Here is a 16621-nt window from a genome sequence, read left to right as displayed (position 1 = left end):
AGAACTAGATCTTGCTAGAATATCTTTTCTGTGGCAGCTCTGAGCTACCTAAAACTGAAGAAATTCCCAAACAAATGAGCTGAAACGAGAACTGTGACCCTTTAACAAGCGGTGAAAGCGCGTCACCCCAAGGAGAGGACAGCTACCCTGCACCACCTGCACTAGCCTGAGATTCTTCAGTTAAGCCAGGAACCCTGACTTCAGCAGCGCCCGCCCTCCTCCCCGAGGCCAGCTGTCAGGGCAGCCAAATACACTCTTTCCCACCAGACACATGAGGGGAAAGGCTGCCATGAGTGAGAGTACACAGAAAAAACACAGGCAATAGACTTAGGTATGCAAGAACCCTAAACAGTATAATTACCAGACATGAGAACATGAAATACCTGCGCGTTTATTTAAAACATAAAAGATGGCATCACAAAAGGGAGCAAACAAAGAGTTTTTCAAAAATGGCCAGCCAGATTTTAAAAACAAGTCTTTTGGAAATGAAAGTTTAAAATGTTTGAAATTGGGAAGCGGACTTGGCCCAGCAGTTAGGGCGTCCATCTACCACATGGGAGGTCCGCGGTTCAAACCCCGGGCCTCCTGACCCGTGTGGAGCTGGCCCACGCGCAGTGCTGATGCGCGCAAGGAGTGCCGCCCCACGCAGGGGTGTCCCCCACGTAGGGGAGCCCCACGCGCAAGGAGTGCACCCATAAGGAGAGCCGCCCAGCACAAAAGAAAGTGCTGCCTGCCCAGGAATGGCGCCGCACACACGGAGAGCTGACATAACAAGATGACGCAACAAAAAGAGACACAGATTCCCGTGCCACTGACAACAACAGAAGTGGACAAAGAAGAACACGCAGCAAAATGGACACAGAGAACAGACAACTGGGGTGGGGGGGCAGAGGGGAAAGAAATAAAATAAATCTTTAAAAAAATAAAAAATAATAAAATGCTTGAAATTGAAAAACATTCAATTCGGAATTAAAACTTTCCCTCAAAGAAAACTCCTAACTTGGATGACTTCACTGGTGAATTCTATCAGATATTGAAGAAGGAAATAACATCAGAGTTATTACACAAAGTCCTCCAGAATATATAAAAGGAGATAAATTGCCAACCCATTTTGGGAGGTCAGCATTACCTTGATATCAAAACCAGATAGACATTACTAGAAAAGAAAACTACAGACCAACCTCTCTCATGAACATGGGCACAGCAATCCTCAACAAAATATCAGCAAGTCAAATTAACAACATATAAAAAGGATAATTGGGAAGCGGACTTGGCCCAGCAGTTAGGGCATCCGTCTACCACATGGGAGGTCCGCGGTTCAAACCCAAGGCCTCCTTGACCCGTGTGGAGCTGGCCCACGCGCAGTGCTGATGCGCACAAGGAGTGCCTTGTCACGCAGGGGTGTCCCCTGAGTAGGGGAGCCCCACGCAAGGAGTGCACCCTGTAAGAAGAGCCGCCTAGCGTGAAAGAAAGTGCAGCCTGCCCAGGAATGGCGCCGCCCACACACACAGAGAGCTGATACCACAAGATGATGCAACAAAAAGAAACACAGATTCCTGTGCCGCTGACAACAGAAGTGGACGAAGAAGACACAGCAAATAGACACAGAGAACAGACAACTGGGGTGGGGGGGGGGTAGGGGAGAGAAATAAATAAAAATAAATCTTAAAAAAAAAAAACTCAGAGCAGCCGATGTGGCTCAGTGGTTGAGCACCAGCTTCCCACATACAAGGTCCTGGGTTCAATCCCCAGCCCCAGGAACCTCAAAAAATAACAACAACATTAATATACAGTATAGTGTAAACTTAGTAAGGGGTTCATGGTTTTCACCTGACTGGCAAAGTGGTCCATGGGACAAAAAAGATTAAGAACCCCTGGATTATGGAAAGGTTTCTGAAACAAGACACAAAAGCTCTAAGACCAATAAATTTGCATTAAAATTAAGAACATCTCTTCACAAAGGATCCCATACAGCAAATGAAATGACAAGCCACAGTCTGAGAAGACATCTGCCATGTACATAAGCAACAGGTGATGAAGAACCAGAATGCTTTCAAGTAAATAAATAACATTTTAAAACCATAAACAACATGTAAGCCAACAGGAAACTGGGCAAGAGGGAGGAAGAAGAGTTCACAGCAGATGAAACTCTACTCGCCAAGAAACCTCTGAGAAGAGGCTTCACTTCATTCCTATTCTCAGAAAAACTTAAGAAGTCTAACAACACCAAATGCTGATGAGGCTGTGGCTCAACAGGAACTCCAGTTAACTGATATAACCTCCTCAGAAAACCACTGAGTTTAAACATCCACCTACTCTGACCCAGCATCTTCCACTCCTGGATTTCCATCCTAAAGAAATTCTTGCAAGTGTGAAGCAAAACATGAATGCAAAATAAAAAAGGAATAAAAAGTTAAAAATAAAAACAATGACAAACAAAAAACTTCCACGCAAGAATGTTCAAAGCAGCATGTTCAAAATGACAAAAAGGGAACTGGCAAGGAAACAGATGTAAATTTCTGGTATATTCTCATCCTGAATTAAAGCAGTGAAAACAAACTATCTACAACACAGATAAGATTTAGTAGTAGAATGAGTGAAAAAAATCAAGCTGCAAAAAATCAACAGTAGGATTCCCATTTTATAAAATCGAAAGTCCATCCAAATACACTGCTCAGTGATACCTGCATATGTGATGAAACCGTCTCCAACCAGAGACTGGTAAGCACAGGCTTCACCCAGGTGGTTTCCTGGGAAGGGTGGCGGGGAGGGGCGCTGTGGCTCACCAGCATTCAATCCCCACGCGGGTAGTGGGTTCAAGTGTGTGCACTTCATTGAAATGGACATGAAAGACACCACAGTTATTCTTTTGCAGGAATCTATTAGCACACACTAAAAGAAATTTTTTTTTTAAGACTTATTTATTTACACTAAAAGAAATTTTTTTTTAAGACTTATTTATTTATTTCTCTCCCTCCCCCTCCAAGTTGTCTATTCTCTGTGTCTATTTGCTGTGTGTCCTTCTTTGTCCGCTTCTGTTGTTGTCAGCGGCGTGGGAATCTGTGTTTCTTTTCGTTGCATCATCTTATTGCTGTGTCAGCTCTCCGTGTGTATGGCGCCATTCCTGGGCAGGCTGCACTTTCTTTCGCACTGGGCGGCTCTCCTTATGGGGCGCACTCCTTGTGCGTGGGGCTCCCCTACACGGGGGACACCCCTGTGTGGCTCGGCACTCCTTGCGCGCATCAGCACTGCACGTGGGCCAGCTCCACAGGGGTCAAGGAGGCCCGGGGTTTGAACCGCGGACCTCCCATGTGGTAGACGGATGCCCTAACCACTGGGCCAAGTCCATTTCCCCACACACTAAAAATTAAATGAGGTGTAATACACAACATGCACATTTAGTCCCAAACTAGAAACAATCTAGCATGGATCCTGGAAAGTGACAGCTGAGTATGAAACAAAAGATAGGTAGGAAGCTAGAAAGAGATTAAATAACAAATCATCAGAATGTATCTTTGCTTCAGGTAGCAACATTTAAATCTCCCAGGTTTATATTTCCTTCTCTAAAAATCTAACTGCACTAAGCATTTCTACAATAAACAACAATGACATGATTGTAAATGTTTAGTTTTCTTCTTCTAGAACCAATCTATGAAAAAAGCACAGAAGACTTCATTACAGCTTCAGAGTACATGGTAAGCCTTACAAACCTTTACTGTGTAGAAACAATCACATAACTTCAGAATACATTGTAAACTTTACAAAGCTTTACTTTCTAAAAACAATCATATAACTTCTCAGAACACACCCCAAACCTTACAAAGTTTTCTGCGTATAAAAATAACAACCCTTCAGTATACACTGTAAATCTTCACAAGTTTTACTTTGTAAAGATAATAACATAACAAGAAAGGGGAGAGGAGGGAAGCTGAAGGGAGGGTAAGGGTGTGGATCTTTTTACTCCTTCAGGGAGGATGTTGATAAATACTGTCAAAGTTAATCAATTAAAACTTGGGTGCTGAATTATATCACTGAAGGGGACAATGTGGCAATGGAGTTGAAGGAAGAAAGCTGTAACACTGCCGTGGGGCGCCTCTGTGGACAGCCTCCCCATGTCACCCCATCCCAGCCACAGCAGGCCTCTCAGAGCTGAGTCTGGCTTCATACCATCTTAGGGGCCACTGAATTTTTCACAGGGTCAATTTAAACTCCAATGCTAACCAGAAATGCCTGCCAATCTTGGGCCTCTTTTTCAGAACCCGTTTTTGTATCAGCTCCACAAGGTGCCTTAGGGTAAACCTATGCCTATTGCTAGTGCTGATTCCAGAAGGAACAATTGACCTCAAGGCAGACCAAACAAGGAAGGTCAGGTTTGCCGGGAGCTTCTGGGAAAGTCCTCCTGGCTCTTCTGGGTGAACTTCTGGAAGCAACTCTCTCTCCCCCTAGAACCTCAGGTAGGAAGCACACGGTTCCAGGGGCTCCCTCCAGGCTGGACAACAAACAAAGCAGAGCCAGCTGTGGGATGAGGCCAACAGGGGAGTCGCAGAGCGGAGAATGGCAAATGGGAAATTCTGAGCACAGGATCAGGAACCCTAAGTAAGACCCACCTTCCCGCTGGACTTCCAAGGTGCTGGGGCCCGAATGTGCCTCCCTCTCATGGCCATCCTGAGTCTGTGCTTGTTTCTTGGCTCAGAGCCTCCTAATGAACACAGCGAAGGATGGCTGCCACGATGGGCTCGCCAGCAGCAGGGACGCCTCCCGGACCCGAGAGGTCAGCAAAGGCTCCCTGGGGGAGGCGCTCACTGGCAGGCCTTCCAGGTGGGGGCGCTGGTACGGAGATGACCGCCCAGTGTCCTGAGGAAGAGTCAGGGCACAGGGAGGGGGTGGACACGCCCCAGCAGTCGCCCCAGCAGTCGCCCCAGCAGTCGCCCCAGCAGTCGCCCCAGCAGTCGGGATTTTCCCTGAAGCTACCTGCAGAGAGCTTTACATTTAGGAGTGCCCTGCCCCAAGGCGCATTTCACAAAGAGCCCTCCAAGGGCAATGCGGGGAGACTGGGTACAAGGAGACGCCCACAACAATCCAGCACAGGAGGAGGTCCTAACCTAAGGCAAGGCAGAGAGAGCAAGAAGGAAACCAGTGGGAAAGATGGGTACAGAACTGCTGCATTTCCTGATTGATGCAACTGGAAAGCTAGGGAAAGAGAGGCATCCAGAACACATCCCAGGATTCCAGGTCGGCAACTCCATTCTCCGGGAAAAGAAAAACTTAAAAAGAGAAAATACGAGACACAACCTGGATGAATCCTAAAGGCATCAAGTTGAGTGAAATAACCCAGATACAAAAGACAAATGTTGTATGATTTTGCTGATATGAAATAAAATAGAAAAAAAAAAATTCAGAGTCAGAAACTAGAATTCAGGTTACCAGGGGCTGGGGGCTGGGGTAGGGTAGGAAATGGGGAGTTAACGCTTAAATTGTTGAGCATTTCTAGGGTGATGGAAAAGTCATGGTACATTGTGATGGTAACTAACAGCACTGAATTATACATTTGAATGTGGTTAAAAGGGTGGAATATGGGTGCTGATGTGGCTTATTGGTTGAGCATCGGCTTCCCACATACGAGGTCTCCAAAAAAGGGGGGTTAAATATCTGTTACTAGAATAAAAATTAAGGGAAGTGGACTTGGCCCAATGGATAGGGCCTACCACACGGGAGGTCCGCGGTTCAAACCCCAGCCTCCTTGACCCATGTGGAGCTGGCTCATGCACAGTGCTGATGTGCGCAAGAGTGCTGTGCCACACAGAGACGTGCCCGCGTAGGGGAGCCCCACACGCATGGAGTGCGCCCCATAAGGAGAGCCGCCCAGCCCGAAAGGAAGTGCAGCCTACCCAAGAATGGCGCCACACACAGAGCTGACACAACAAGATGACGCAACAAAAAGAACAACAGCTTCCTGGTACCGCCGATAAGGATAGAAGCGGTCACAGAAGAACATGCAGCGAATGGACACACAGAGCAGACAACTTGGGGGTGGGGGGTAAGGGGAGAGAAATTTAAAAAAATAATAAATCTTTAAAAAAAAATAAAAATTAAGGGAGAAAAACAAAACAACCCCATAGGACTGTACAACACTGTGAATCCTAACAGAAACTATTGATCACGGTTAATAGCACAATTAAAATAATATTGTTTCATCAATTTTAACAATGGTTGCCACACTAATGCAAAGTGTTATTAATAGTGGGGTGTTTGGAAACCACATTTTATGCATACTTCTTCTGTTAATCTACAACTTCTCTAATTAAAAAAAAAAAAAGACTAGGGAGAAAGCCCAGGCATGTGGGGCCACCGCAGGAGCGACGGTGGGAAGCCGCGGGCATGCGCACTGCGCTCAGCCACTCACCCGCACGCAGGGGCAGACAAACGCCCGTGAGCCCAGCGCTGTCCTGGGTGCTGGGGTGCAGCCGGGATCAAGGCGAGTCCCCAAGTCCGCAGCTCACCTTCCGGCCGCGGGACAGGCAACAAGGGCTGAACCGGACGCGCCAAACCCAGGCGAGGCGAGCAGAGCGCGCCGGGCGGCCACAGCCGACGGGGCTGCGCGTCGAGCTCCTCCCCCGCCCGAGGCGCGGCGCGGGCAAACGGCCACCGCGCGACCCCCGCGCCCGACGGGGCACCAGGGGCCCAGGGCGGCGGCGCGCGGGCCGCGGGCGTTGGGGGGCGCTCGCCGGGAGGCGGGCGGGGGGCGCGCGGCGGCGGCGCAGGTCGAGAGCGGACCCTCGGGCGCCCTGGCCCCCGGCCCAGGCCTGCCGGCCCCCGAGAGACCGCGGAGCAGGCCCGCTCTCCCGAGCGCAGGCAGCTCACCCGGGGGCAGCGAGGGTCGCGGCGGCAAAGTCCGCGGCACTCCGCGGGGCGGGAGCGGACCCTGGCTTCCAGTCGCCCCGGCCAATCGCAGACCGACGTGCGCCGACTGACAGGCTCCGTGCGCCAACCACTGGTGCCAGTGGGCGGGACTCCGAGGGTCCAAGCTGAGAAGCCCGCGCTAACGGTTGCTAGGGACGCACGGGAGTCCCTCTACGGCAGCCCAAAGGAGCCAAAAGAGACGCAGCCCCTCCCGACAGCCGGGGTCGCGGACGCCGTCTCCTCTGCGCCCCTGACTGAGAAGGAAGAGCGACTCGGAGCTCGGCTCTTGGAGGCCTCGTCCGAAGGACCCGAGGCGCGGGACGGCTCCCTCGTGGGACGGGGAGCATGGCGGACCGTCTGCCGCTCACGCCCTCTCGAACCCCGAAACCGTCGTCTCCAAGCGGCGGACAGAAGCTTTGACCCGCGAGGTGGGTCAGGAACCACCTGCCAAGTGTCAGCCTCCATCCCTGCTCGCGGAGCCCGGCCGGCGCGCGCACCTGCTCCCCACCTACCCACCGGCTGCCCACCTACCGCCCACCTGCTGCCCTCCTGCCCACCTGCCCACCTACCGCCCACCTACCCACCTGTTCACCCATCCACCTGCTGCCCTCCTTCCCAGCTGCCCGCCTACCGCCCACCTGCTGCCCTCCTGCCCACCTACCTACCTGCTGGCCAGCGCAGCGCGTTCACAGGAGGTGCTATTTAAATCCGCGTGTTAACTCCGGAAGGAAGTTGCGCTCTTCCCACGGGGAGCGCTTCGCAGATGCGTTAACTGAGGGTCGGAGATGCCGCCGACTGGGAGGTACTTCGCCATCCCCGGAGAAGGCGCCGCCGTGGCCCTTTTCGCCCCCATAGTCGTGGTGTGAAAGACGCGGAATCACGAGCCCAGGGCATTTCCCCGAGTCTCCTGCAGACTGGCATGACTCCCGGTCTTCTCCTTGCCAGCTTTCTAACCCACTCCTTCCGAGTCCACTTCCTGGGATTACCTGTCCCTGGGGTGGTGCGGCCGGCGGACCACGGATGGACCCGGCCTCGCGGGTGGACTACAACTCCCAGGAGGCGCTGCGTCGGCGCAGGCGCGTCGTGTGCGATCCTCTGCGCTGCGACCCCATTGGCTGCGTAGCCTCGGAGCTGGTAGCTCTGATTGGCTGAGAGGCCTGAGGCGACAGATTCCGGAAAGGGGACGAGCAGCCGACATGGCGGCGGAACGCGGCGCGGGGCAGCAACAGTCGCAGGAGATGATGGAGGGTGAGCGGCCCCTGCGGGGCGGCAGCCGAAAGGCTCCAGCGGGCGGGGGTAGCAAAAGGTCGGCCCTGCCCAATGCCTGAGAGAAACTCGGCGTCCCGCCTCCCGCCACGGCCCGGGCCCTGCTGGGGGCCTCCTGACAGCCACCAGCCGGGGCTTGGCGGAACGCGGCGGGCTTGGGCGCCGGCAGAGCCCTGTCCCGCGGGGCGGCGGCGGCCGGGGAGGCGCGAGAGGCTCTGAAGGCTCTGGACCCAAACCCTAGGCGAGAGCGGCGGCGAGAGCCTAGGGCGGTGGGTGGGGGGTTCTCGGGAACGCGGTGGTCCCGGGAGCCCTGTCGCGATCACTGTGGGGTTGGAGGCTGGCACTGAATCTCTGAAATTGACTGGCGAGCAGCGGTCCACCATTTGCTCTTGAGGAAACTGAAGCTCAGGGCGCTCTGTGACCTGCCAGAGTTTGCTTATTCGTTAACGTGGCAGGAATGGAAGACGGTCCTTTCTTAAAAGGGAATGCATTAGGGAGAAGGCATGACAAGGAGCAGACGAGCCGGGCGATTGAGTTATAGAAAGCCGGTGTCTGTTTTCAAGGCTTCCGTAGTTCTGAAGACTAACTTCAACTTTCCGCCTTCCCTTTGATTTTGCTAAAAGTGAAGAAAGCACACACACACAGCCATATCTTTGAATGCTTGTGTGCTTTTGGTTCTCAAGGGTCAGTGGGGCAGTCATGCCCGCTGTGATAGTGCTAGGGAGGAGGGAAGGAGAGCTGGGGGGTGGAGAGGGGGAGCCAAGGCTGACCTGTCCGGGGGTGGTGAAGGGAACACAGCCAAGGTCAGCTTGGAACTGAAGGAGAACTACAAGTCAACCAGGTTGATGATACAGTGGGAAAGGGATTATTTCAAAGCAAGGAAACCACACGAGGGAAAGGGGACTGTTTGGAGGAGAGATTGACCAGAGTGACAGTCATAGGTGATGAGGATGGACAGTGGCCTGGGAGGCTGTGAATACCCCTGTGGGGGGCTTCAGGGGGCCATCTAAGAGTGGTGGACTTTGATACCATGGAATCTTTAAACAAGGAAATGGTTCCTCCTACTCCCCTTCCTACCCACCTCCCCAGCCTGCTCCTGCTCCCCCTGCAACCATTTTCATGTCTTGGTAAATGGCAGTACAGTTTCCTTTCTTGCCCAGATAAAAGAAACAGCCTGCGTGGGCTGTTGGAGTATAAAATCTGGAGATAGTGGATGATCCCCAAGCCATGGCCCTTTGGTCTCTGGAGAACTGCCTTCTTCAGAGAGAAGGAGGTGGGGGGATGTGAATTGGTTGTTAGTTTCTGAGTTTTACCAAATAAAGTAGAATCTAAGAAGAAAAAAAAAAAAAGAAACAGCCTGTTCTCTCTCTGCCATTCCTACCCATATCCAATGACTCAACTAGCTCTGACTCCTCTCCCTTCATAGTACCTCCAAATTTCTGATACTTCTTCCATCCCCATGGCCAGCCCCTCATTTCAAGCCTTCACCTTCTCTAGGCTAGATTTCAATTTCCCCGCTTGCCAGCCCATCTTCCACAGTGCCCCAAAGTCCCTTTCTTATGTACTGATCGGCTTTCTCATGCTTCAGACCCTGTCTGGTCAGGGTAGTGGAGCAGATTTCACTCTAGCAGCCCTTCATTACCTAAGCCCTTCTTATCCTCTCAGCACTCCCCTGTACAGGCCCTGGGCTCAGCTGCACCAGACTGTCTCATCCAGTAGAACAAGCTCCCTCAGTTCTGTGCTGAACTGTGCTTTACCTGGCCACCTTGGCTTGTCCTTCAGCTCCCACCTCAGACCTTTTCCTTTGGGAAGCTTTCCTTTAAGTCTCTCACCTCAGTTCAAGATAGGCCCCCTCGTAGTCCTTGCCCCCAGCACCCTAGTCCTCGCTCACTAAACTGGATGGAAATTGTCTCTTATGTAAGTTCCTTGACTAGAGGAGCTGCCCACGTCAAAACTCTGGCACCTGGCAGAGCCCTGTGTGGGTAACAGCCAATTCACTAAATGTCTACTGCATGTCATGCATGTTCTAAGTGTCTTTTGTGCCTTTTCTAATTTTATCCTGACAGCAACTCTCTGAGGTTAGAGTTCATTTTTACAGATGAGGAGCCTGAGGCTTGGGAAAGGAAATAACTTGCCAAAGTTTTGTCATTTGGCAAGGGCCAACATACAAACTCAGGAAAGAGCCATTGCCAGTCCAGAAATATGTTTTTGATCAAAGATCAGATTGTATTTTAAAATCAGAGCACATTCTCCGGCAACAGAGAATAGACTAGATAGGGCAGGACCAAGCCATAAAAGACCAGTTAGGAGGCAGTGCAGGAAGCCAGGCCACAGATAAGGAGCAGCTGGCTGAGCCGAGCTAGTCACAGAGTAGAGAAGGAGGAGCGGATTTGGAGATTTGGAGTTGGCTGTTATGAGGACTTGCTCGGCAGCCATTTCCTAGATGCCTTTGCGGGGCATAGTAGGAGACAGAGAGGTGGATAACCTGCCGTCCCCTCCAGGAGCACACCCCTGGCAGGTGGGCTGTAGATGGTCAGCACAGATGCCTTCAGTGTGGCCAGTGGCTCCCAGGGGTTTCTAGGGCTGAGGCTATTCCAGCTGCCTCTGGCCTTCCAGACAGACTTCCAAATGAGGTTGTGGGGAAAACGTTATCAAAAAGAAAAACTAATAATCTTGCCAGAGAATTTTAACCAACCTGCCACATTTAGTCATCCATTTACTCACTGATTTTCAAGTCTTAATTTGCCAGCTTTTAAAAGTTTCGTGTCCACATCATTGTAGGTGGAGACGTTTAATGTTAGTAACCTTTACACAGGCTTTTAGTACTATTGACTGTTCTCCTTTTTTGTTATTCTTCTTTCCTGCCCACAGTCTGATGTGAGTTAGTCATAATTTCTTTCAGCACATGGGCCTGTGAACTGGCCTGGTTTTTTGACTGGCTGGCCAAATGGATAGTGGAGCATCAAGGAAAGCATGTGGCGGGAGGTTCCCAAGTGGTCTTCTTGATAGTGGACTTGCAGACCTACAGCAAGAGGACAGAAGAGGCCTTCATCACACTAATGTGCCATCAGTACATTTTCTCACAATGTGAGCAAAGGGGTTTCAGAACTCTTAATAATTCTTCACAGGTTCCTTGAGGGCAGGAGTAGGACATTACTCATCTTTGGATCCGGGTGGCCTCCCTGCTCCCCCCGCCCCCACCCTGCTGGCTCTCCCCACACCATGCCTCAGACAGACCTGGGACGTGTTAGAGCGCTCCGAGGTTTGTTGAGCTGAATTCAGCAAACATTCTGAGTGAAGCCTTTTTGGCTTACAGTTGGGTGTTTGTCGTAAGCCCCTCCAGTCGTCCCGTCAGTGGACATGGATGCTTATGGGTGTGTGTGTTCAGTCGACAGGCGGGTCGAATCTGAAGAGTCGGGCGATGAGGAAGGAAAGAAGCACAGCAGTGGTATAGTGGCTGACCTCAGCCAGCAGAGCCTGAAGGATGGAGAGGAGCGGGACAAGGACGACCCTGAAGGTACAGGCAGCGCCGAGGACCCCGGACGCACTGCAGGGAGCACGGGGCGGGGGTGTGGCCTGTCTCTTGGAGGCCATGTTATGTCAGCACCCGCACTGTCTTGGGAAGGCTGCTGGGCGCGTGGGCTCCACAGGCTAACACTCAGGTCTCCAGGTGCCAGCGTGGGGCACTCCAGGCTGGGGGTGAGGGAGCAGCCTCTCTGCCCTCCAGTGTGCTCCCCCAGCCTGCAGGCTCGATGGGGGCACTTGCTGGCAACTGTGAGCATGTGTTTTCTCATTCCCTGGGAGGGAACTAAAAAAATTGTTTTATTAAATATATGTTCAGAAATCGAGACTTGAAATAAACAATGCAACTGAAACTATGGTTTCATTTTCTGCTATAGTCCTGTGAATTAATTTCAGAATAGCTATTTAATATCTGAGAGAATTCACTTCTGAGTCCTGATTCCTGTTTTTATAGACCTGAGGGTTGACTTCTAAATTGTCTAGAGATTAGGAAAATAATTTTATGCAGAAATATCCCAATAGGTTTTTGTTATTTTAGTGAATAACAACAACGAAATAAATTTAGAGGTAAGAAAAGTAAATTCTCACCATGTAATGGTGGCTTCCTGATCTTCACAGCCATTACCTAAGCTTTTTTTTTTTTACTTGATTGCTTAGAAAATCAGTTTACATGGAGAAGAACAAAACCCATATGCACAGACATAGAAAGATGTCCAAGACATATTATTAGGGGAAAAAAGCAAGCTTCCAGACAGTATGCATGTTACGGGAATGTGTAATTTTACCTACTTCATAGAGAAAATGCCTCACACGGTTAAGAGTCTCTCTGAACAGCAGGTTTGAGGGGAACTTTTGCATTTTGCATCTCATAGATTTATATACGGTGGGTGTTTTCTTAAGGTACTAATTAACAGCCATGCAGTGCTCTTATGATATAAAATAAAACAAATTTTTAAAATAACATCGTGCTCTCTGTACCAGTGAAGATGATTGGTAACTATGGCAACCTAATTTTAAGGCTAAAGGGAGCTTACCACAGAAGCACCAGTCACATTTGCTTTGGGATGTCAGAGTCGACATTCTGGAAGTGATGTGGGTGGGATAAGGTACAGGGGTGATGATGGAAACTTTCACTGCTGAGGAACTCCAGCAAAGAAAGGTCTGCAGATTGGTGCTGTCCAAGCATCACAGTCATCTTAATGCCTGGCATTTACGGAGGGTTTGAGATGTGGCTGAATACCGGCCTGCCCCCTCATTCCCTCCTCTTTAGCGGCTCGGGTTGCAGGTGCAGCGCAGGTAGCCGCATGCCCAAGGGCACAGGCTGCAAAGTAGGCCTGGGAACTCACCTGGGTTGTCTAAGTCCCGTGTCCTTTTCTCCAGGCCACAAGCTAGCTATAAGTCGTAGCGAATAGATGTTTTTTGTTTTTTTAAAAGATTTTATTTATTTCTCTCCCCTTCCCCTCCCGCCCCCCAGGTTGTCTGCTGTCTGTGTCCATTCGCTGTGTGTTCTTCTGTGACCGCTCTAGCCTTATCAGCGGCACGGGGAATCTGAGTTTCTTTTTGTTGCGTCATCTTGCTGCGTCAGCTCTCCGTGTGTGCGGCACCATTCCTGGGCAGGCTGCACTTTCTTTCACACTGGGCGGCTCTCCTTACGGGGCACACTCCTTGCGCGTGGGGCGCCCCTACGTGGGGGACACCCCTGTGTGGCAGGGCACTCCTTGTGTGCATCAGCACTGCGCATGGACCAGCTCCACATGAGTCAGGAGGCCTGGTGTTTGAACCACAGACCTCCCATGTGGTAGGCAGACTCCCTAACCACTGGGCCAAGTCTGCTTCCCTGAATAGATGTTTTTAACTCCTTAGATAAACCACGACTAACTCCTCTTCCCTGTATTTATTTAAGTCTTAAATTCAAATAACGAAGTCAAACATATCAACTGTTATCTTTTACTTATTTTGCCTAACTTAATTTTTAAAAATATCAATTTGGAATACATTGAGAAAATTATTCGAGATTGTTAACTTTGTCTCAGATGCTAAGCTCACATTTCAAGAGTGCCATGGAGCCAGCCCTGTGATGTAATAGGTCACAGAGAGCAACCTGGGGTCACCACACAGCCTGCTGAGCCCAGGCAGCCCCAGCTTCGCGCTGCTTCCCCTCTGACAGCTCAGAGTGCCTGCCTTCTTCCAGGAAGGGTCCTGTTTGCACCATGAGCTACCTGGGCACCCTGCCTGAATTGTAGTGCTGCTTCCAAAGGCCTCCTGGAGTTCCTAAACACGTCACATTTAATTTATTCTGTCTTGGAGGGGACTGAGTATATCCCTTGGTTGTGTGAATTCTCTTTATTTAATTTCTATAAGTTATGTATAAACTATAATAAACTTATCTTTTCCAATGAGTCACTGTCTATATAATGTTATGGAAGAGCCATCAAGGCCTAAAACAAAGACAGCGACTAACCAGCCAGTGTAGGACCGTACTTTGTGCTGCTGCACCACGCCAGGTTCTCTTCCAAGGCTGCCACTCCCACCAGACGGAAGTCCGTCAGTTGAGAGGCACAGAAGCCAGACTGGCTGACACACAGGTGGTCCGTCCGCCCCTTGGGGACTGTGGGCAGGCTCCACTTCAGAAGCAGATGCAGTTCTACTCTAGGGAAGAAGCTCGGCAGTAGGAGCCAGGCCAGCAGCGGTGCACAGGCACAGAGGAGCGCGCTGGAGCTGCAGGCGTCCAGCCCCGAATCCAGGCTGGGGTGAGCCTTATTAGACACATGGCCCAATTCATTCCACCAAAAGGTACAAGAGAAAAAGGGTTTAAGACAAATTCAGTCACAGTAAAGGACCTTATTTGGAGCCTAATTATAACACACCAAGGAGAAAAATTACAAGACAACTGAGGAAATGGAAGCAGTGGCCAGGCATTTGATGGCATCAAGGAGCCAAGTCACTTGAAAAGTGTGTTCGTGATGTGTGGGAACTTGTTTCACCAGGTTCAGGTGAGAAGAGGGGTCTGCTGGCCCTTGGCAGCCAGAGTGGTCCCTGAGCCCTGCCCCGGCAAGCCCAGCACAGCAACTCGGGGGCCTCTGAGCTCTTCTGCTAGCATCGGCTCAGCTCTTCCCAGCTGAGAAGTGTCTCTAAATTATTCAGCGAGGCTCTTTGATGCTATCCTTGGGCTGTGCTCCATTTTTCTTTGCTCTTTGCAAAGAGAAGTGTTTGCAATTACTGGGCCACTTTCCAAAGCAATAAAAGGCATATCCTAGAACATCTGATGCACCCAGCATGATCCCTATTCAAATGGCCTGATTTATTGTGGTAAACAAAAAGGGGGGGAAATACGGGGGAGGGCAGGCTGCTGCCGGTTAGGCAGCTCTGAATTCCAAGAAGGCAGTGCCCGGCCGCAGCTCCTTCCCGGGCGGCTGACTAGGCACCTGTGGCTCAATGGTCTCTCGTCCCCTCCTTCCCACCAACAGCTTTGAGCTGCAGTTCCCTTTCTGGGGAGTTCAGAGGAGCAAAGGGAGGTCAGGAGACCTTTACCAGTAGTCTGAGCTCAGGGAACTCAACGCTGGAAACGTCATCACTGCAGCCGGGTCTTACCCACTGCGTGGTCTATGTCCTGCTGGTCTCTCCTGTACGCTTGCACTAGCTGTCAGCACGTCTCCTGCTGTCCTGCTGACCTCAGCCTGAGCAACAGCTCATTACCGACAGGTAGGTTCCAATTGAACTTTTCTTTTCTTTCCAGAAGAACACGAGCTACCTGTGGATATGGAGACCATTAACCTGGATGGCGACGCAGAGGTAATGCCGCCTGCTCAACCAGCCTCGGGGGTGCGGTGGGCCATCTGGCATCACGTTATCTTTTAGGAAGTTGCCGGATGAGTGAGTGATTTCCCTAGAAGTCCTTTAAGCCTCCCCTGAGTCCCAGGTCCATGTGTTTTTATAATAACAGCAATGGAAATCCCATTTCTGTTTAACCCTTGAGCATTTTATGACAAATGAAGCACATTTTTATCTTTGACTCACAAATTGTTTGAATCAAATGACCACATTGCGCGGGGTGGGGGTGTGCTCAGTTTCCCACCTTCTGAAGAGCAGTGTATGTGAACAGTTTCCAGTGTGTGGAAGACTGCCATGTAGGGCAGATCTGGTTACACGTTTGGCCCCGGGGGACCCTTCCCTGAGCCTGCAGCTGGACTCCAACGGATGTGCTCACTCTGCTGCTTGGTGCTGAGACTTCTGCTGCTGCAGGCCCTGTTTGGGGCCGGCAGGGAGTTAAAGAGAGGGTCAGTTTTACATAAACTGATAAAAACCATAGTAAACCAAAGACCATCTTGCAGTCATCTTTGTGTCACTGCCATCTGTCTGTCGCTGACTCACTGTCTCTGCCCCTCGCCTCCACCCACCTCGCACATCTCCTTGGAGAATGCGGGTTTGGGCACTTCCACAAAGCTCAGTTAGATCTGTTCTTTGTTTCAGGATGTTGACCTAAATCATTACCGAATAGGAAAAATTGAAGGATTTGAGGTGCTGAAGAAAGTGAAGGTGAGATGAACTGTATCTTGTCATATGAGATAACTCTAACACTCAGGGTGTCCTCGCACTTGAAGGACGTGGGTAGATGGAAGACTGAGAAGTCGCCTCTGGGAGCTGTGGCCGTTTTCCTCTTCCACATGCCAGCCTGCATCTAGCGTTTCTACACTGCGCCATTGTTTACCCTGAGCCATTGGTGGTTTTCTTACACAGACAAGTAGACTAAGTGGCCTCATGGGACAGGGTCCTACTGAGCTCAGGTGATGAGTGAGCAGGGGGCTCGCTGCTTGATGTGCTTCGTTGTGAGCCTGCCTTAAATTCAGCACTCTCCAAATTTTACAGACCTTAGCTCGCTTCTCATAGTTTTCAAAATTGAGCCCACTAAGTGTTCTTCCCTTTTGTCAGGAAG

The 16621-nt window shown here is 50.7% G+C and overlaps 2 protein-coding genes across 6 annotated transcripts in view; one reads left to right on the top strand and one right to left on the bottom strand.

Annotated features, from left to right (window-relative positions):
* The window catches only part of PASK (PAS domain containing serine/threonine kinase), a 38132-nt gene extending 31516 nt beyond the window's left edge, over positions 1-6616 (bottom strand). The window contains 1 exon segment of the mRNA XM_058299742.2: positions 6404-6616. The gene's annotated coding sequence lies outside the window, so the exon portion shown is untranslated.
* A 487-nt stretch (positions 6617-7103) lies between these two features.
* The window catches only part of PPP1R7 (protein phosphatase 1 regulatory subunit 7), a 57035-nt gene continuing 47517 nt past the window's right edge, over positions 7104-16621 (top strand). For 4 of the 5 annotated variants that reach the window (XM_058299748.2, XM_004484352.5, XM_058299747.2 and 1 more), the window contains exons 1-4: positions 8023-8148; positions 11555-11683; positions 15425-15480; positions 16159-16224. In XM_058299748.2, the coding sequence (XP_058155731.1) occupies positions 8097-8148; positions 11555-11683; positions 15425-15480; positions 16159-16224 (303 nt within the window). In that variant the 5' untranslated portion in view covers positions 8023-8096. Of the gene's footprint in view, positions 8149-11554; positions 11684-15424; positions 15481-16158; positions 16225-16621 lie in introns of all 5 variants that reach the window. The other variant, XM_004484351.5, reaches the window with a different exon arrangement.

Source organism: Dasypus novemcinctus, chromosome 7 (genome assembly GCF_030445035.2).
Source record: "Dasypus novemcinctus isolate mDasNov1 chromosome 7, mDasNov1.1.hap2, whole genome shotgun sequence".
NCBI classification, from domain to species: Eukaryota; Metazoa; Chordata; class Mammalia; order Cingulata; family Dasypodidae; genus Dasypus; species Dasypus novemcinctus.
This window is presented reverse-complemented; position numbering and strand designations above follow the sequence as displayed.